Below are 21798 nucleotides of genomic sequence, written 5' to 3' on the forward strand. Positions count from 1 at the left end.
GACTTTGAGTAGATTAACAAACACAAAAGAGTTTTCCATGTTTATTAATGAGAGAATGGAGATGTGACTATGCAGAGCTGGATATGGTAAGATTAATGAATATTAATCCTACAAAGAGTGAGCTGAGCAAAAGGCCAAATAGGCAGACGCAGATGATGAAAATTGCCCTAGATGTACAGGAACTGTGTAAACTAATCATGATTTAAAACTCAATGTATTTTGTTGTTCAGCTATTGTAGTTGTTATTCTGCATATTCAAGCAGTGCCCTTATTTTCTCTGACATCAAACTGGAGGGGGGGGGGCTCAAAAGCTGCTACTGTCATTCAGCTATATCACAGGTTTGCAAATTATACCAATGTAAGAATCCTGAAAAATGTTATGATTTTACTGCTTATTAATTGAGCAGCCTTTGACAATGGCTAATTGTGCAGAAATTGCTAAGCACAGAACAATGCCATCAGTATAAACATTAGCATTACAGTTTGTTAATATAGATGTAATGTTATTTAAATAGAAATCGCATTCAATGATTTGCAAATCTCGTAAACCCATATTTTATTCACAACATCATCAGATGTTAAAAGTGAGATATTTAACCATATGATCAAATATATTAGCTGATTTTGAATCTGTCTTCTCTGGACCAAAACTCATTTCAGATGAACTGAAGCAGTATGGAAAACTGTTCTGTGGTCATATTAATCAAATTTTAAAATTCTATTTGGAAACCATGGATGTGGAGTCCGGCCAGCTTAAGAGGAGAAGCATCATCCACCCTGCTAACAGTGCACAGTTCAAAAGCCTGCATCTCTGATGGTATGAGGTTGCATTAGTGCCTAAAGTGTGGGCAGTTCACACATCTAAAAAGGCACTATCAGTGTTAAAAAATGTATATCGAGGTTTCAGGGGAAGATGTGCTCCCATCCAGACATCTCTTTAAGAGAAGGTCTTGACTTACAGTATACCAACAAAATAACATTAAACCACATACTGTATCCATCAAAACAGCATTCAAAGTAAAAGAGTCCTGGTGCTGATCTGGCCTGTCTGCAGTCCAGACCTTTCTCCAATAGAAAACACCTGGTGCATCATAAAACAAAAAACCAAGCAAAGAAGACCCAGGACTGTTGAGCAGCTAAAATCCTACATCAGACAAGAACAGGACAACATTCCTCTCCCAAAACTCCAGCAACTGGTCTCTTACCTCTCAAATGTTTAAGGACTGTTGTTAAAGGAGGGAGGATAGACAATGATAAACATAGGTCTGTCCCTACTTTTTTAGACTGGCTTCCATCAAGTTCAGAATGAACTTATATTTGTAATAGTAGTAATAGTATTGTAATAGTAAAATGTCTCAGTTTTAATGTCTGATATGTTGTTTTATGTTCTATTGCAAATAAAATATTGTTTAATGAGATATTCAAGTCATTGCATTTTGTTTTTATTTGCTCTTACACAGCAATGAAACAGGACTGCTACAGATTTAGTATCAAACTTCCTAAAAGGAATTCTATGAGCTGAATACCAACTTATGATGCTGGATTTTAGAGAATGAGAAGAGTCAAAAGGTTACAGTGTGTATAATTTGCTATGTTTAGTATGGTTTGTTATGTTATGTTATGTTATGTTATGTTATGTTATGTTATGTTATGTTATGTTATGCTATGTTATGTGATGTTATGCTGTGTTGTGTTATGCTATGCTATGCTATGCTATGTTATGTTGTTATACTATGTTATGTTATGCAATGATTAAGATTTTAAAATTTGTGTTCAGAGAGATGTTGATTTATTTATTCAGGTTTTTTAATGAGACTGAGTATTTGTTGAAATGTATTATATTGTAACATGTTCTTTTAAGCTACATAAATCACATCTTTTCATGCCTGTAAGTGATGCCTTTTAGTCTTTTGACATGCCAAGGGACAACAGATGCAAATTAGCATTTTGCTGACTCTGGCACATTTACAATATGTATCCCTTACGTTTTTACATTAATGTGCACTGTCCCTTTCAAATAAATAAACTTAAACTTAACTTAAACCTTGCATATGATGTGAACCCAGTCAGTGAATCTGAGCAGCACCTGGAGGTAAGGAGGGAAGAGGAGGCTTTATCAAGTTTAATCTGAACCAAGTCCGTAATTAAAGTGCTAAATCAGGGTCTATAATGATAGTCTAGCCATTCAAATTAACCAAAGTTTGCCCTTCACATTAACTAACATGCTGGTGGATCAATAGAATGGATGTAGTACAATTGATTTGATAAGGTTAAAATAAATTTACCCATAAACAACTTGAAATCAGCATTTGTAACAAATGGAGTCTAGTGCTAATTGTTTGCCTTACGTGTGTTTTATCAAGCAACTCCAGTGCAACTTTCTCTTATTGGATGTTTAAAACATATTATCTAATACTGCAGTAGTCTGTCTTTATACATGCAGTTTATCTCCTTCACCACTAGGTGTCAGTGTTTCACAACGTGTGATCGGCTAACGGCAGACACAAACACATCCTTCAAAATCATGAGCTTGATTTATTTGGATTCAAAAGTTTTAACGGTTTGAAGGAACATTCCCCTTTTTACAAATGTATTTTTTTTATTTCAGAGACAATAACAAGAATAAGTTTCTATTAAAATAAACTTTTATTGCCTCTATGATCAGGAAGGAAAGTAGAACAGACTTACCTTTAATCTCTGATCTGACTGGAAGATACCAGTTTCTGACTTTTTTTGGGAAATCCTACATAGGGAATATTTTAAATATCTTTCTTTAAATTTTTTGATAAAATTCAGTTGGTCACATAGAGGTTTATTTAAAGATACAGCATGTAAAATTGGTAGTATTTGCTACATCTAACAGTAATATTCTAGACTGTGATGCTCACTTCTCTGGTAGTAAACGTGGAAACCAATGGTATTTAAAACAAACTTGTATCTGTTATTTGGTCCCTTATTTTGTACTGTAGAAACATGCAAGATGCAAAAATGATGGCAGAGTCCTCCCTATGCTTATTCCAAGTTAACAAAAATAAAACAATGTTATATATTCAGGTGATTAAAAACTAATTTAGGTTTACTCTTCTAAATGCTACTAGGCAAAATATAACATCCTGCACTTTTAACACATCCAAATGCTGCTATTTTTGATTTCCCTTACATTAAGTCCTCTTTCTTTAATTTGTCTTTTATATGAAAGCAAACTATAGCAGCTATCTGGGAAATTTGACTGGGCACTGCCATTTTTGTTTTCATTTTATTTTCCAGTATTTTGTGTTAAGTATTACTGAGTTCTACAGAAAAAACAAAAATGCAGATTTTACATTCCAGTCCCTATTATTGAGTAAAAACAAATTAATATTTTGATTCAGGCAAAATAATCTTATATTTGAGAAAAAGGACAATAATGACTTCACAAAATGTCATAAGTAGATGTCCTTAGTTCCAGCCATCCATTACCTAAATACAAACACATGGTGATATTTTATTTCAACTGGGCTGTGTTTTTTTTTTTTTGAAAGGTGAATGTCACTAAACAGCTTCTTAGGTGTAATGGGCGGATTAAACGACTGTTTGATCGTTAAAATGTTTCTTTTGATTGAAAAATGTTTTTGATGTTAATGAGGGAAACCACTCTGACCCATTACAGTGTTGTTTACAGTGCTCAGACATGTTGCCCTCTTGAAAACCTGTTATTTGGTATTAAGGCCCAATTACGTCAAATAAAAACTCAATCAACATAATTGTGTTGTTAATATAGTCTAAATGTTAATGAAATAATCCAAAACATGTTTATAATTTTAAGACATCTTGCATACAAGAGTCTTAATGCCAAAAAATCTTGTTCAAACCCAAAACTTCAGCCCTTAAAACACAAGATTTACAGTTTGAGGAAGAGCAAATTAACAAATTTCAGTCCATAAAACACACTCTAAAGTGGACTGATGATGAATAAAGAAAAACTTCATCTGACATAGGACTGTCAGTGAGCTTAAAACTCCACTGGCTTATTTGTTCATTAAGAAAATATTTACAGCTGATGTAGGCACATTTTTATAGCCAAAATATCAGTTCTCCATTTCGACAGCAATTTTTGTATCTGCCAATATCAGTGATTCATTTTTTTATCTTATATCTGCCGCTACTGATATCATGACGATAATATTGTGGACACTTATTGAGTGACAGAAGACTGTGCTGCAAAAAGCAACAGTTAATTAAATAAATAACTACATTCAAACCCTTACTAAGAAGCAAACACACTTGATTATAGAAAAGATCATGACAAAAAAAAAAAAACATAAATATTCAAAAAGAGGCATCAAAGTGAATATTCACATTATTTCAGATCAGGGATGCTTCGCTCTTAAAGAAACTGTGTCATGTAGAGTTCCTGAAAATGTTAAACCTCTTTTTAACTTAATTAATTAACCTCCATTTCATGTCCGACAAGAGATCATTTCTTACATGTGTGACTTTTATTAACAACAACAAAAGTGACATGTAGTCACAGTTTATAGAGTTTATAGCACAAAATATTCTGGAAGAATAGAAAGGGGAGGCTTTCTGAGGCTAAGCCAAATAGGAGTCCCATGGGTGTCAGAAAAGTCATGATCCATTGTAAAGTTGAGCTATAATAACAATATTTTATATCTAACCTGGATAAAAATCACTCTTAACAAAGTATTATTTTTTAATGCTGTAGTACAATATAGCATTTTCAAAATGTAAACAGCTTTTCTTAAAACAAAATTTACCCTTTTTTCTGGTAATGTTAACAATGAGGATGGGCACACTGAAATAAATGATTAGGAAAGTAATGTCAGACTTCATAGCTAAGCCATGAGGTGCACAAAACTCAGGATGCCAGAAAATAAAGTAGAAGGAACTGAGACAACTTTAAGAGAAAAATACGAAATAACTGCAAAAATGGTGATGAAGTGGAAGAGGCAGAAAAAGTAGATAAAGTAGTTAAAGGTTAAACAGTGGCAAAATTGAGTTAATTGTAGAACACATGGGCTAAAAGTGGAAAAAAATGCAAAAATGAGTGGACACAGTGGTGAAAATTGGTTAAAAAGTGGCACCAATAAATAATTCCAACATCAGAACTCAATAACAGCTTGACACTCTTTTCAGCTCCGCCTCCAAAATGAGATAACTGTAGGCCAGGGCACTAGCACCAATTCTACTGATCCAACAAACATTCATTAGTATCATCAACACAACACAGCTGCAAGGGCCCATTCTCTTGGTTCTCAGTTTTTGTCTTTCGGCAGCCCTGCCCTCTGCTGCCCACTGCAGCATCAGCGGCATGTCTGTGTGGCCTGTAAATGTGTATGGATGCATATGAATGGGATTAACTAATACTGATGGCTAATTCTCCATAGCAACCTCTGCAATCAGTGTATGAATGAGGAGTGAATGGGTGTGAATGGGTTGGTGTAACCTGCAGTGTGAAAGTGTTTTGCAGAGTCAGATGATGAGAACCACACTATACAAGCTCAAGTCCATTTACCATCCTTTGAATGACTTTTCTGTTAAGTGAAATAACCCCACAATTTAATATTATCTTACAAAAGTTAGTTAGTTAGTACAGGCCACAAATCCAATCAGAAGATTTGGGCTTTATTTTGTAAAAGCGCAGCATCAGTGTGACAGCCTTATGAGGATTAGGATGAAAATTAAGTAAAATATTTTGAATGCTAGAGCCATCATTGAAAATTGAAATAGACGATGTACTTGGAAAATTAAATCTCTTTTATATTGGCCATAAAAATCTCTAACTTGTTCACCCTTTATTTTTTTTTACCATGTCGTAAGATTAAAACTATAACAAGGATTGCATGTATTAAAGCGTGAGCATTTAAATAAGATAAATATGCTGAAATTAAAAGATAAAACATCATAAAATATGCTGCTGATCCAAGCAAAAGGTTTTGACAGACCATCTCTGTCACAAACCCTGGAATCATTGCTTAACAAACAAAGCAAATCAATTCTGTCTAATCATTTAACTTTAAGCCCTCATCATACTGGTTTTAAAGCAAAGCACAGCACCATCTCTGCTGCCAACATCATTTCTAATAAGGATAAGAAGAGGCATTGTGCTGCTGTTTTTATCAATTAATCTATTTTTCAATAGCATTTTATATGGTGGGTCATGTTCTTCCCATCCAGACGCTTGGTAGCATTAGTTTGACACAAATGCTTGTAACTGGTTTTAGAACCATCCTTTTAACAGGTGGAAACATTCAGTCACGGTTTTTATCTTTAACAAAAGGTGTCCCAAAAGGATCTTTTCTGGGCCCTGTTTTATTTGCAGTCTTTGTCAGGATTAGGCAAAAGGTGGCTCAGGGGCCACACGTGGCCCTGCATCTCATTAAATGCGGCCCTAAAGTACAATTCAAATACTGATTAATAATACACCTTAGAAAGCAGACAAAATCTGCCATGAACGCATGAAAACAGAAACATTTCTCATATGATTTGTTTTCTACTGATATATGGTTAGTTATTTTACGTTCTTTGATGTAGTTAAAACATTTTCAAACCTTTTCCCATTTCTGTTGATAAAAAATACATATTGTATTTTGTATTTATTTTTTCAATTTACTTTCACTTTTGATTTCTTTTTAATTTTGATTTAATACATTTTATTCTTCACTTTTTGATTTCATTAAAAAGTAAAATGTATTTATTACTTTTTTTTGTATTGTTGTTTCACTTTCTTGTTTGTTATCATTTTATTTTTCTTTATTAGTTTTTTGTATCAATTTTTGATATCTGTTTATTTGTGTTCAGTATTATTGTTTTTAGTTTTTGAATTCAATTTAAATGACAAATGAATTCATTAAATTCTTAATTTGTTATGTTTGGTAGATTTTTAATTTTTTTGAATTTTATTTTCCTTGAATTTTATTTATATCATTTTTCTTTATCATATTTAAATACATCTTAATTTCTTAATTTTTTTCAGTTTCATTTATTGTTCGTTTTTTTAATCTCATTAAAATATTCAAAATATATTTATTCCTAATTTCTTTTAAATTGTTATTCTATTTCATTTTTTATTTTTTATTTTTTTGCATGTTATCTGAATTTATTTGATTTTTTCTTTTTTTTTTTTTTTGGCCTCTCATTTTGATTTTTTCTTAATAGAGGTCATCCTTTGTTTCCTTTTAAGTAGATTCAAATGTTTCTGTAAAAAAATCTTTTATATGCATCACCAAATGCACCTGTAAAAAGAAAAAAGTAAGTACCAAGTTAGTTTCATGTTCGCTGCATTAAAAAAGCAGCTTGGAATTTCTTGAATTCTGTGTAAAGCTCCTTAAATAAATCATTTCTCTTTGTACTTGAGTTTAAAAACATAAATGTTGGTATATGATCAGGAAAAAACATACTATTTCATTCATTGATATTAATAATCAGAGGGGTTACATTGAGAATATCCAACAATCTGTAACAATTTGCTCCTTGAACAGTGGAAAAAACAAACAAACAAACGATATGGCCTTCTTAATAACCAAGGTTGTCCATCTCTGATCTATATTAACGATGTTGTTTCCTCCTTTACTGACTGTGATTTTCACCTTTTAGCAGATGATAAGCTACTTTTTTTACATTGTTGATTCTGCACAGCTGGCTTGAGAAAAACTGCAAATTGATTTTAACAGGCTTCAGAGGGTTTTTTTTTTTTTTTTTTTTTTTTTAGGTTTTAATAAAAAATTGTTCTGAATGAAAGCAAAACCAAACTTATGGTGTCCACTAAAGCTAGGGATATTGATTTTTAACTTTTTAAACTATCCCCACTAAGTGGTGACAGTGTTGAAAGGGTTTCAGATTATGAATATCTTGGTATTTGGCTGGATGAATTATTTATGAGTCAGATATGTAATAATAAACATTGTGGATGCGTTCATATAGTTCAGAATTTTCAGAAAATATTCTTCTGTTATCATCCACGTATTATTGTTATCACTATTATCAGGGGTGTCAAGTTACTAAGTACAAATGTTTCGTTACCTTACTTAAGTAGAAATTTTGGGTATCTATACTGTATCTATACTGTATCTATACTTGGGATAGAGTGAGTTTGATTGTGGTTGGATGAGAAGTATAAACATAAACATACCATTCCGACACTCTCTTGGTTTATACGCTTTCCATCGCCTAGTACGAAGATGTCTGTGGCGGAGACTCAAGAGAACTGGAGCAAAATGTCCCAACCAAGCACCAGCGAGGAAGTTGGTAGCCAGGAAGACCAATACTTATAGGCAACTAGTCATCATGTGTTCCGCTCCATGAAACACATGTTAATGCTCAGTAGTGCACATATGTGGTTGTTGAATGTATTTACAGTGTACTAAAATGCGTTCATTTTCAATGGGCATAAATGCATCTGAAACAGGTGCATCCCAAATTTTTCAACATTAACATTTTAATATAACATTATAGTCATTATGGCCTTTAGAAAAATGTTTTTTGGGGAGGTGGGATAGTGCATTGTAAGCCCCCGTGGCGCGGCCTAAGCTTTTGCCCTTAATGGCATTTTTTCCCCTTTACTTTTACTTTTATACTTTTTCACTTTTATACTTTAAGTAGTTTTGAAACCAGTACTTTTACACTTTTACTTGAGTAAAAAGCTTGAGTTGATACTTCAACTTCTACAGAAGCCTTTTTGAATCCTAGTATCTGTACTTCTACTTTAGCAATAAATGTGAATACTTTTGACACCTCTGACTATCATTTTCATCAATGTACATATCCTTCGCACCTAAAAAGAAAAACAATGTGCCTTTTTTCCTATGGTTTATTCATCTTATTTGTTTTTTTTCTGTTTCTTGTCTTAAATAGTAAAGTCATAGATGTTTAATAGAAAGACAGCACAGGGTTAACTTTCACAGATCTGTCACCCGGATGCAGTCATTCACATGGGTCTGACAGCATCTGGTGAACAGAGCCATTAAATCCCAGTCTCACCCCTGCAAAGCTAAATAGACAGCTGAGGGAACCAATCGCGTACCTCATCCCCAACCAGTCTGACCAATCACGAGGGTACAGGGGGGCGGGACTTCGTCGCACGGATCTCTTGTTTGCAGCATCCCTTGAGCAGCCTCTGTTCTGTGAAATACAAGAAAGGGCAAGACGGGGGCGGTACATGCTAGGAGGCAACCGGAGACCGGGATAGGGATCTCTGTGAGGCTGGCGGGATAGGGTTACTCTGGTATGTGGAGGTTATCTTCAGAAAAAATGGCTGTTTCTTCAATGTAAACAGCCTGAGCTCTACCTGCATTGCTAAAGGGGGGAACAGAAGAGGAGGAGGTGGAGGAGGAGGGGCAGCCGCTGGAGGAAATGCTGCCTCTTCCAATGATATTTTCCCTTCTTTAGCTAGCCCCGGCCTGCATGCCTGCAGCAGCTCACCTCTGAAGTCATGCATGTTGTATGTTGAGGTACGTATGCATCTCTAATCTGAGAGGACACACTGGTCACGTTGGTAGGATTATGGATCAGCTGTTTGTACAGGACAGCTGAGAGACAGGACATCTTGACTAAAAATAAAATGTTGTGTATCAGTAACACACACTGATAGGAGCATAACATGATAAATACACAGATGCAGAATGAGACGTTGTAGGGATTTTGTCTTGTTGCAGTACAGGGATTGTTAACCAGACAACAGCAATGGCTAAATCCAGCCTTTGCTTTTCATTGGTTGTTTGCCTCAGCTGCACATGTTCCTCATTAGGAGCACAAGCAGACAGGATGCACTAAGAGGAGAGGAATGGCTCATGTGTCTTTTTTTTCACCGGCTTCCTGTGCCACCATATATAACACAGTTTTAAAAATAAAAAGCACATTCATGTTTTAAAAGCTCCTCATATATGAAAATGTTGCTCTTCACTCTCATGGGATGTGTGTGGGTGGGAGGTACATGCACTGAGCACTGGATGCAGTGGATATTTATGGAAGCAGTGTGTGTGTGAAAGGTAGTCTAAGTGTGTGGGTTTGATTTTGACGTATGAACCAACACACTGCCAACACATTTCCTCACACACAATATGTGTTACAGTTTGAGTGCTTACTATTCCTTGTTTTTTTTTTCTAGTTTGTTATGCCACTCTTCCTCCTATTCCTTTGCTACCCACATCCTGCCTAAAACACCCACCGCAACCTTGCTGGCAAAGTCAGCCGAGGTTTAAATTAAACCTAGGATGGGCTGTGCTAAAATTTAACAAAAATGTTGGATTATTTTTGCAAGACAAACATTTAAATAAATAGTTTTTAGAGGCAATCCAACCAGTAATATTTAGCATTTAAGTAATATTTTAAGGATCCACATATCTATTTAAATGACCCACTTTGCAAGTGCAGTATTAGGTTAGTATGCTATATGTGCAATGACATCAGTCAATAAATAACAAAGTCAGAGTGCATATTAGCTGAAACTGACGTGTGACGTGTTATGTTATGTTTGCCAAATTGACTCCTGCTGAATTCTAAACAAAAGCCCCCTAAATATGATACCCAGGGTGACATAACATCAGGAAAAAAACACTCATTGTATGAAAAAGCTTTGCCTATATACATTGACACATTTTTTCCCAATTTGTCATTGTAAATTCAGAATTTATTGAATCAGAATCAGCTTTATTGATGAACTAAGTAAATAACTTAGGTTATTTTTGCTCTCAATGTACATGAATTAAACATTAAATATAAAAGAAATACAATTTTTAAAAAATAATCCAAAAATTAGGATTTAAATATGTACGAGCTCTTCTTAGGTATTTTTTGTGGTTTAGTCTGTGTGCATTGATGGTATGGTTTCAACATGTGCAAAGAGTGCAAAAATGCTGACTAGACAAGTTCAGAAGCACAGAATATGCAAGAATTTGGGCTGATTTACACAGGTAGATAACTTGATTTAAGATAGTTTAACTTTATTAGTGGGAACGTGAACATAAGATGTAGCATTTTACCACGGTGAGCTTTCATACAGTACTTGAGTACAGTATATACAGTAGATTAATTAGTGCAAACGTGCATATGACATGATGCATTTTACCACATTGAACTTGTTGGCAATATCAGAGCTAAGGTAAATCCATAAGAATGCTCATGGTGTGTAATAGTGAAATAAACTTAGCTGAGAAATTTGATGTTTCTTTTAACCCTACCCCCTTTTTAAAAGAAATTAAAAAACCCTTTTGTGACTGTGTACGATGAACTCTTAAGAAAAATATATTTGATTTGATGACTGCAATTGGTTATTTTATTCTCTTTGAATTTTTAATATACACTGTTGATGTGGCATCTTTTGGAACACAATTACAAAGTGCTTATAATAAAGCTTACAATTGTTATTTAATCATTTAAGATTGAATAAAGGTAAATAACCCTTAACTAAACTAGAACTTTCCCTTCTTGTTTCAGCATTACTCTCAAGATCTTATCACCAAAGTTTCCTCAACAGCTTCCACAGCAGACCTCAAACCAGAGGGAAGACAGCTGCATCCAAAATGAGACACGCCAGAGGCTGAGAAACTGCAACGACATCCAGTCAGAGATTAAAAAAACACATCCTTCAGTTAAAACAGTTACACCTGACCATGGCTGTAACTGCAGCTAAGACCACTTCAAGTTTGCTTTCCACAACTTCCACAGCCACCACGGCCCCCTCCCTCCTCACGACGAGCGTGGGCGCCAGAGACAATGTCACCTCCAGAACAACATTAATGACTGTTACCATAACAACAAATGAGACCAGCTTTAACGCCACCTCGTTTCCAGAGGCCATGATCGAGGGCTCAGGAATGGGAATGGTGCTTGTCCCATTTGGTATCATCACTGTTATCGGGCTAGCAGTGGCAATCGTAAGGAGTGATTTTATTATTATTTCAATGTCTTTGCTGGTTTTATTCTGCATACAGTATCATATTTCTAACAACTACTGCACCTCATTATATCATTTTTTCTTCATGCTAGATGCTGTATATTCGGAAACGGAAGCGGTAAGATACAAAAATTTATTTGTTAGTCTGCCAGAAAGGCAAAGTGTCCAAGTTAACTACGTGGCATTGCTTCAGTAATTTGATTATTTATAATCTGCAAAAATATCCTTTTGGTTAAAAAATGGGTTTACTTGTTTACTTCTGTGTCTCCATCTGACATAGTTTGCACCAACCTCTATCTGTGCAAAGTTTGCTACTGAACAATTTTCACTTATCTAAAGTCTGTGATGAAGTATGACATTTTTTAGACGTACCAGGCCCTAGAGTTACAAGCTAACAAGCTTTAAGAGAACCCTGCTTACTCAGACATATTGAACTTATGAAATTAATATCATTAACATGTACATTATATTGTAAAAAGAAACACTAGGTTTCTACATTTTGAAGAAATGTAAAAAATAGATGAACATATAGGCTGCCATATTTGTGAAATGCACCCTGCATCATGCTGTCAAACGGTTGAATTGTTCCTCCCACATTTTCTGATTTCTCTCACCTTGATCTACTTTATAGTTACTTCCTCCTTAATGTTCACTTCAGGTTAGAATTGAAAAGGCTTTATGACTCTCCATTGGGGGATAACTTTTCAGAGAGCATTGCACAAAAAAGGCAGCCTACATGTGAATCTATTTCTTAACTTTTTTCCAGAATACAGAAATACACTCTTTTTTGTACAACATACATATAAAAGACAAACATGTTAAATTGATTGGGAAACTGTACGCTATATGGACAAAAGAATTTGCCCACCTGACTATTACACCAACAGGGACTGCAATAACAATGTATTCTAATACATGTACTTTAATATTGAGTTGGTCCCCCTTTTTGCAGTCATAACAGCCTCCACTCTTCTTGAAAAGCTTTCCACAAGGTTTTGGAGTTTGCATTTGTGCACATTTATTTGGTAGAGCATTTATGAGGTCAGGTGCTGATGTTGCACAAGAAGGCCTAGGTTACAATCTCTATACCAGTGATCCTCAATGTTTTTGATGGGGTTGAGGTCAGGACTCTGTGTGAGGCAGTCAAGTTTATCAAACCACAACTTTAGAGTCCTTGCTTTGTGCACTGGGGCACAGTTTTTGTTGGAATATAGAGGACCTTCCCCAAACTGTTCCAACAAAGTTGGAAGCATAGCATTGTCCAAAATGTCTCGATATACCAAATCATTATGATTGTCCATCAGACGCTTGGCATTGGACTTGGCTATGTGAGGCTTGCATGCAGCTGCTTGGCCATGGAAACCCATACCATGGGTATATTTTTGTTGCTTACATTAATGCAAATGGAAGTACAGATCTCTTCATCTGTGGAATCAGCAGAACATTGATGACTTTTATGAACCATGTGCCTTAGCAGTTGTTGACCCTGCTCTTTACAATATCACTTACAGTTGACTGTGGAATATCCAGCAGAAAGAAAATTTCACGAACCATCTTATTGCAAAGGTGGCACCCATCACAGTTCCACACATGAAGTCACTGAGCTCTTCAAAACAACTAATTTTGTATCACAAATGGAGACTGCATGACTAGGTGCTTGTTTTTACCTGTGGCTACAGGTCTGATTGAAAGACCTGAACTCAACAATTAACAGGTGTAGCCAAATACTTTTAGTGTATCTTAAATGTATGGTTCCTCCCAACAACAACAGAGAAGCACTTTCCAGCTATTAGGTTGGATTAAGGATGTATATTTTTCCTATTTGTAATTTGCAAACTTGGTAAATACTTAAACAAAAACAAACCCAAATCCAGTATCACTTTATCAAAGAAGTACTGTATTTACTGGAGTCACTGAGAACAATGGAGACATATCAAAACATCTTTCAAAGAGTTTTGAAGGTGGATGGAAAAATTTTTTCTATTCTTACCAAAGGCTGTCAGTAACCATTGTATTTCAATCAGTTATAGTTTATTCCTACATAAATGCTGATGTGCCTTCACCTCTAACCTCTTGTTGTGCAGGTTGGAGAAGCTGAGGCACCAGCTCATGCCCATGTACAATTTCGACCCGGCTGAAGAACAAGACGACCTGCTTGAACAGGAACTGCTCGACCATGGGCGGGAAGGCAGCCTCACAGGTCCTAATGCCAAGGTAGGCTCATATGTTTGTCAGAGAGTGGAATGAAATCTTATTTTTCCATCATCACAGATAAATATTTCTCTCTAGACATTGCCTTATCTTGACTCATAGCATTCCCATTCCAACCAGAAGTGTTAATGGTTTTCTGGCCACTGTACCCATGGTAAACATAATATGTATTCCTTCATATTACTAAAAAGAAATTCATGGAAAGTCTGTTGCAGTGACTTAGACAAATTTTGGTTTCTACTTTAGTAAAGTACCAAGTCTAGTATTACTTGAATTGAATCAGTCCTCATATCCTTGTTGGATAAATTAAATTGTTTGTATTCTCATTATTTCTATCTCTATATTTAAAAAAATGTTATTTTAGAGTAAAAGCTTCATTTCTGCCTCATTTCAAGTTTTTATGTATTTTATGTTGTGTTTTTTTGCTATGCTTTCTGTCCATTGCTTTTGTCTTGTTTTTTGTTAATGTTACTTTATTTTCTGTTATTTCTTTTAAGTTTTGACAATGGCATAGTGGTAAAGACAAACATGGTAAAGTATCCCCTTAGGTTCTTTTTGAACCATGTCTCTAAGCCTCTTCCCCCCCCCCCCCACAGTCCTCATACTGTCTCCCTTTCATTATTTCACAATTATCAGTTATCAGTGTGCTAAGTGTTGGTGATTCATTATAATGTTGACTCATTTTCATTAAAACTACTGTTTAAAAGTAGATAACATAAAAAACACTCCAAGTTATTAATCTGTGTACCTTCATTCATTCTATCATCTTTTCATTTTCTCTTCTTTTACCGAATAAATATCAAATATTTCAAGGACTGCATGTGCAAAAGGACTAATAAACCATAAAGTACCTAACAAAAGTGAGGAGGCAGTTTATGTAGTATGGCTCTATAAAGAATTAAACCATTTCATCTCCTTCTCACGTGAAACATAGTGATGTAAAAACCCAGACTAGAGACAAATTACAAGGTGGCATGATGCACAGAGTCCTACATTTTCCCTACTAATGTAGCATGCATGTCAAGAATTAAATATCTCCATAATCAATTACAGACAGAAATGTTGCTTAAACTAGTTTCTTCCTTTCATCCCAAGATAAACTGACTTTGTTTTAATAGAAGAAACCCAACCTGACCCTCAGTTTTATGTTAAACAATCAATGTGCTGGTTAAAAACAGATTTTGTTTTAGCAAAAAGCCTAAGTATTTATATGTTTGAACACATTCAGTGAGCTCATTCTTAAACATAAAACCTGAGTACTGTCTTGAAATTTTGACTTATATCTTGTAGTTTAACAGTTGGACTTTAAAGGGAAGACAAAGCATAAATAACTGCATTGCCAGCATAAACTCTATTGTTATAAGTAAAATAAGATCCTTGTAAGACACTGTTCTGAACATTCACCTCAAGCAACCCTGTATCAGCCAACCTCTGTAAAAGCACAGACAGGTCAATGGTATTGAAGGCCTTGGAGAAAATGAACATGCACTTTTTTGTTAGCACACATTTTTAACTACTTTTTTTTTAGATTATTTTTTGGGGGGGGGGTTGCCTCTACTTAGGCAACACAGAGAGCAGGGAAAGACATGCACCAAACAGACCGGAAATTAATCCTGTGACCAGCTCGCCAAGGACTATCAATAATACCCAACTGCAGCCACAGGTATCATATAAACCACGCCCCCTACAAAACACGCCCACTTGTTCTATTTGCTTAGTTTAAGGTTAACTTAGATTAGTTTAGATAGGCCTTAATTAGCTTTAGGTTAGGTTTAGCATTTTAATTTCCACTGGTTAGGGTTAGAATTAATTTATTGTATGGATCGATGGGGCGTGTTTTGTACCGAGTGTGGTTTATAGCAGCTGCAGCCAGACCCTTCTCAGGACAATAGCCTTGTGTATGGGTGCCTGCTCCACTCACTGAGCCAAACCGACACCCAGTTTTCAACTGTATTTTAACTTAAAGCTCCGCTGAGTTGTTTTTTGGTTATTAAATAGACTAAAACTAATGCCGATATCTTCTTATGAGCCAAAAAGCAAACAAACCATCAGTGGTGGGTTTGATTATTTCTGTGAAATTATTTCTGATGTCTGAAACCATGCCAAAGTGGTAGGTGTAAAGACCAGCTCAGACCAAAGATTTGCAACGAGGCGAGTTCAAACATGCAACTGCTTGTGATGGGCTGCTCTGCAACTTTCTAAAAGCCTGAGAGTTCACACCACTGCAACTTGAGGAGACAGTGCAATCTGCCTCTACATGACAGCGTTGCACATTAACTGTTTTACCACAGCTAGTGTAGTGTAGCACATTCTGCATACATGCATGAAGGGGACAGGAGTGTTTGTCTGGCTAAAGTTTCCATGTGAAAAGTAGAAAAAAAGGTTATCATTTCCAAGATTTACAGCATTATTTCATCTAACAAAATAATCTACTTTGAACATGTATTTGTTGGTGTTTATAGCCTATCAAAACAAAGTTTGCATTCCCCAGCTGTTTTGATTTGATCTGCAGCAACTCAGTTCAGGGGGTGCAGATGGCAAGGTGGTTGGGGGGTGCCCCATGTACGCAGTCTGGGTCTGGGTTTAGATCCAGCTTGTGGCTCCTTTCCCTGCATGTCATTCCCTCGCTCTCTCATCCCGTGTCCAATTCTCTCCACTGTCCTCTCTCTAAGTAAAGGTATACAAGTCTAATGCTGTTATACAATTTCATTGAACATAGCATTTTTCAGTGTCTTCCTCCTTCTATATACTCCCCTTCTGCATCAACACACCACTGCATTGAGGTCTTCCACTAATCAAAGCAGTGCAGTAGGTCTTCTTCTGACAGTTGTCTCAGAACCTCTGTCTTTCGTTTTTTAACTTCAGACAGACTAAAACATGTTCCTTTGAGCACAAATTTGATCTTAGGAAAAAGGAAAAATTGAAAATATGAATAGGGAGGGTGATCAAACACTGTGATTTGAACCTGTTTGTAATCAGGGATGAGTATCTAAATCTGCTATCGACTAATACTGATGCCAACGCGTCCGATACCTACCAGACCGAATTACAACACAGATAGCAGTACTTTATTTTGATATGCTACCACCCCAATGCAACCCCCAGCCACCCCAAATGAAAGGCAGAAATTTGTTAAGGAATTTGTGTGATTTTTCTTTTCTCATCCATTTTTCAACTGGCATCTTAAAAAGATATCTCTGCGACTCATTTACGATACTCAGACAGCTTTAATTCTCCCAGTGACTTTCGGCTCACCTTTTTTTTCCCCTCAAAAGTATCGATTCAGGCACCGTTTCAGCACCGTTTAAAAAGTGTGGATTTAGCACCATTGTTACGACCCGGCTCATGGGGAAAAAGGGAAGTAACAAAACCAGATTGAATTGGTTAAACCAAAAGTTATTTGAGTGCAAAAGAGGTAAAATTTTTATACAAATCATGGAAATCAAAAGGTAACTTAAAGGACCGGTGGATGCTGATCCTAACCTATAAAAGAATATAAAAGGGAGACTGTAACTAAAGTTTAGCAGCCAGCTTACTAGTTTGTGAAAATAAATACAAATAAAACCTAAATCTATGCAAAAATCTAACATCAAAAAGGAACAGCACCTCTAAATCCTAGTGAGACTAAACAATAAAAGCAATCCTGAGATGTATGTGTGTGTGAACTAAAATTAAACAAAAATTCCTGGCCCTGTCTTAAGTGAAAAAGTACCTCAATAACAATCACAAGTTCTAATCAAGAATAATTTACTAAGATAACCAACCATAGTTAACAAGACACACAAAAGTTCTAGTTTGAACAATTCAAAGTTAAACCACAAGGACCCACTGTAACACAGGTGTCACATGACCTTTAAATGTCCTGCAAGAGACCTTGCATGGCTTTTTTCTTGACTTAAACTATTAAAGTCCCTGATTGAAACACTGAACATTCTGATGTGGTCATGTGGTTGGTTGGATAATTTAAAAGTGGCAAAAATGAAATAGGTGTCAAAAAAGTGGCATAACTTGTGAAAGCACTGGTAAAAAGGGTTCCAAAGAGGCAACAATGCCATTAAAATGGCAAAAACTGTGGTTAAAAGTTGCAAAAATTGGTTGAAGAGGAAAAAACAGGTAAAAACAAAACAGATGAACTTGTAAAAACAGGTCAAAAAATGGCAAAAATGAGTTCAAAGTGGGAACAAATGGCTAAAAGTAAAATATAGTTGCAGAATTTTTTAAAATAGGCAAAAATGGGGATAAGTGGCAAAATGGGTTACAAAAATGCAAAAAGTTTGCCAACATGTGTGGAAAATGGTGAAAAGCTGTTAAAAAGTGGCATAAAGGGTATTAAGTGGAAAAAAGTAGCAAAAAATGGCTAAATGAAGTAGGAAAATGGGATTCAAAAGTGAATTTAAAGTGGAAAAAAATGAGCAAATAGTGGGAAAAAGTGGCATAAATGAACAGAAACCGTGGTGAAAAGGGGTTGAAAAGCTCCTATTTCGCCAATCCAGCACACGTGCGTTGATGTCATCAATAAATCATGACTGTGGAGGGCCCACTCACTGGGTTTTTGTGTTGAAAAAAAGCCCCTGAAAATGATTTTTGTTGTTAAATCTAATTGATTTTGACTTATGCTGTATAAATAGAAATAAAAAGATTAAATTATGCCACCTTGCAATCAAGACTGGAACGTAAATGTATTTTTCAAAAATAGATGATAATAAATTAACCACAAAAGCCAAACATGACATATAAGTAACATTTCCTATCTTTGACATTAGAGACAGGTGTATTTTGTTAAGTCAGAATTGTTTTGTACATGGTCTTCTGAGTCTGTGTAATGCCCCACCATAATTTTGTTATGAGGAGAAATGGGTGTGGGATCTTAATGGTTAATATTAGTGGCTATCTGGACAAGAGGCACAGGGGCGATCTGATTCTAAACCAAGCTGCCCCAGACTGGTGTTTCAGGAAGCTTTTTGTAGGTGCAGGTCCTCTCTGATTGGCTAATTGCTTCAGCTCAGCTGCACACCAAATCAAGCTTCTCAGCTGGCAGCACAGGTCAATGGCACTACCTGAACATCACAGCACACACAGAACACTCCACAAAGATTAATCTCACACATCGGAGAGGGGGTGTGACTGGGGCTGTAACTAACGGTATCAGAAAAAACCTAAACAATACCCAACCCTATTTGTAATCGGGCTGATTTACCATTGACCCTTCTGGAACCCACTCCTCCAAAATTATACCCTTAATGTAAAGGAAAACAATCTATATGGTCTTGAATCTGGACTTGCTTTGTCGGGGTTTCTTCATCCTCAGTGACAATGGTGTTTTTCAATGCAATGACTGCCGTTTTGTCTCAGGATCGTATTGGAAGATCTAAGTTTCGTCACATGTAATCACTCCTTCTTGTTCAAATTCACCAAAAATTTTGAGTTAATTTGTTGCTCGACTTTTTGGCTAATCATTTTCCAATGCCACATTAACTTCGATTGGTAGCTAGCAGTGAACTAATGATGTCACTTTAAGTTTTACATGACCTGATAACCAAACTCTAATAATATAACACTCAGTGTTACATGTGGTTTTATCCTCAAAAGCACAGTCTCATTATTTAACAGCTTTACCTCGTTTCTTGGAAAAAAAAAAAAAAAAAACTCAGTTCAGTCTCATTGCATTACAAATCTTTGGTCTGAACTGAGCTTAAGACAAAGTGATTAACATTATGTGGCACAAACATTTATTTAAGGACCAGTGGATACTGGCCACTTGAGGCACTCGTATCCACACAGACCAAAAGTTCCTCACAGTAGGTTTAAGACTTTGCATACTTAATAGATTTGCACATGTGGTCTCCAGTCTCAATACATTTCTTGTTTGTTACATTTTATAACCTCCAACACTGAGTCAGTGTAAGTATTTTGATGCCCCTCACATTAACTAAAGGCGTGTTATTCTGGGACAACTAGCTGCTATCACAGAAGAGGCTAAAGCCATCACATTATCTTACCGTCACTAACAGTTTTATCTCCCCTCTGTCCTGTTACTCGTCTCCTCTGCAGACTCTCACGACCTCCCAAGGGACCACGCAGAGGCCCAGTCGTCTGGTCTTCACGGATGTAGCCAAAGCTCTCAACGCTTAACAGCTCTTTTATTAGTTGATTTCAGCTCGTGGGGCCCACTGGCCCCTTTGACATATACACAGACTGCTGCTCAGGAAGGAAAACAAAGGGAAAACCGGACTGTTCTTTGAGAGCTGCTGTGAACACTTCATTTCTATGACACAGAACGTGACATGACAGTGGTTTTCAATTATTAAAAAAATGTGCATGTATGATAAAGGGAGCATAATGGGTGGCATCACATTTGATCTTGCACTGTTATAAGGCACACAAATGCAGTGTGATAAACTTTTATGAATCATGTTGTGTTATTGCTGTTCAAATGTTTGGTAGCTTGTCAGTGAAGTTCTTCTGAGCTTCAGTATCTTCTTCCATATTTGATAAGAGAGAAGTGTACATTTGTGTTCAACTGATTGTGTGGTCTTGCGTCTCTGACAAGCTTGAACCTTGGATGTGTTATCATCCTTTACTAAACTGTTCCTTGATTTGTTTCTTCTTTTTGAGTAATGAAGGATTGTTTCTGTCTGTATACAATAAAACTATTTAAACCAATTTAAAAGTGAGGGTTTCTTTGGACAAATCTGACAGAAGGGAGCTTGTTGGTGTGATATTTTATTGATAAGCGATAAAAGAAGCAGAATAACACAGATCACATGGTAAAGAATCATAACAAAATATATATCACAGGTTTGTGAGTTGTATTAATGAAGTGGATGAGGACACATCAATAACATAACTACAAAATGGTGTTAAAAGTAAGGCATAAAAAATGATTTCTCAAGTTACACTTCAACTTTTCAATAGTTGAAAATGGATCAAGTACTGTATGTAACTATTTCATTATCAGTAAGATCACAGAACGTCGTCCCCGTAATAGAGAGTAAATATTCAGACACAGCTTGTGTAAAATAACAGACATTGTCTCAGCTGTAGTTTCATTAAGAGGCACCCTTCAGGCTGATTTCCATTCATTATGGTGACATGAATGTAGTGAGATGAGATGAGTGGACTACAACAGTACTAGTTTGACAGTTACCATAAGATTTTCATGATCTACATACATCGCCTGTAGGGAAATGTAAGGTACAACGAGACACAACTTTCCTCAGAGATGTCCCCGGCACGTTAATATTCAGAGGTAGTCCAGAGGGCAAAACAGGCAAAGTCAAAAACATATATTTATATATATTTGTCTGTAAATGAATTGAGGCAGCAATTCATGACAATGCTGAAATACATACATGTAATGGGATACAACAGATCATCAGTGATAAAATAATTTTTAAATGGAAGAAAAACGTGATACATACAGTAAATACTTGATATTCAAGTCATATAATAAAGAAATAAAGAGTGATATGTAGTACATGTTGTATAAAAGTTTACCACGAATAATAGAAAAAGGGTCACAAGCTAAAAATGTAGTTTTTGCGACAAATGCATCCGGATCTAGAAAGTATCAAAACGTTTTTTAGAAACAGACATTAAGCAAGAAACCACTTTCATTACTGACTTGGAAAAGTTGACTCAAGCGCTGATTTTCCCAAATTACAATCATGCATACAGTTTTGTTACTCTTTGAT

At 35.8% G+C, this 21798-nt stretch overlaps 1 protein-coding gene across 2 annotated transcripts; it reads left to right on the forward strand.

Moving 5' to 3' along the window:
• Positions 1–9084: 9084 nt before the first annotated feature.
• si:ch211-161c3.5 (uncharacterized protein C3orf18) lies at positions 9085–20758 on the forward strand. 2 transcript variants are annotated; one of them, XM_041815629.1, is made up of 6 exons: positions 9085–9449; positions 11434–11873; positions 11986–12011; positions 13978–14107; positions 14602–14635; positions 20156–20240. In XM_041815629.1, the coding sequence occupies exons 2-5, from the start codon at positions 11610–11612 to the stop codon at positions 14605–14607; spliced, it is 426 nt and encodes a 141-aa protein (XP_041671563.1). In that variant the 5' UTR covers positions 9085–9449; positions 11434–11609; the 3' UTR covers positions 14608–14635; positions 20156–20240. The 2 variants fall into 2 exon arrangements, with proteins under 2 accessions (XP_041671563.1, XP_041671553.1); XM_041815619.1 differs by lacking the exon at positions 14602–14635 and having other exon boundaries at positions 20156–20758.
• Positions 20759–21798: the final 1040 nt, after the last annotated feature.

The sequence above is a fragment of the Cheilinus undulatus genome, linkage group 3, assembly GCF_018320785.1.
Source record: "Cheilinus undulatus linkage group 3, ASM1832078v1, whole genome shotgun sequence".
Taxonomy (NCBI): Eukaryota; Metazoa; Chordata; class Actinopteri; order Labriformes; family Labridae; genus Cheilinus; species Cheilinus undulatus.

Excerpts from the sequence above, each read along its gene's own strand:
- si:ch211-161c3.5 (XM_041815619.1), top strand. The coding sequence starts at position 11,610 with ATGGCTGTAACTGCAGCTAAGACCACTTCAAGTTTGCTTTCCACAACT. Across the intron at positions 12,012-13,977 it reads TATATTCGGAAACGGAAGCG|GTTGGAGAAGCTGAGGCACC; the intron begins GTAAGATACAAA and ends CTTGTTGTGCAG. Across the intron at positions 14,108-20,155 it reads TCACAGGTCCTAATGCCAAG|ACTCTCACGACCTCCCAAGG; the intron begins GTAGGCTCATAT and ends TCTCCTCTGCAG.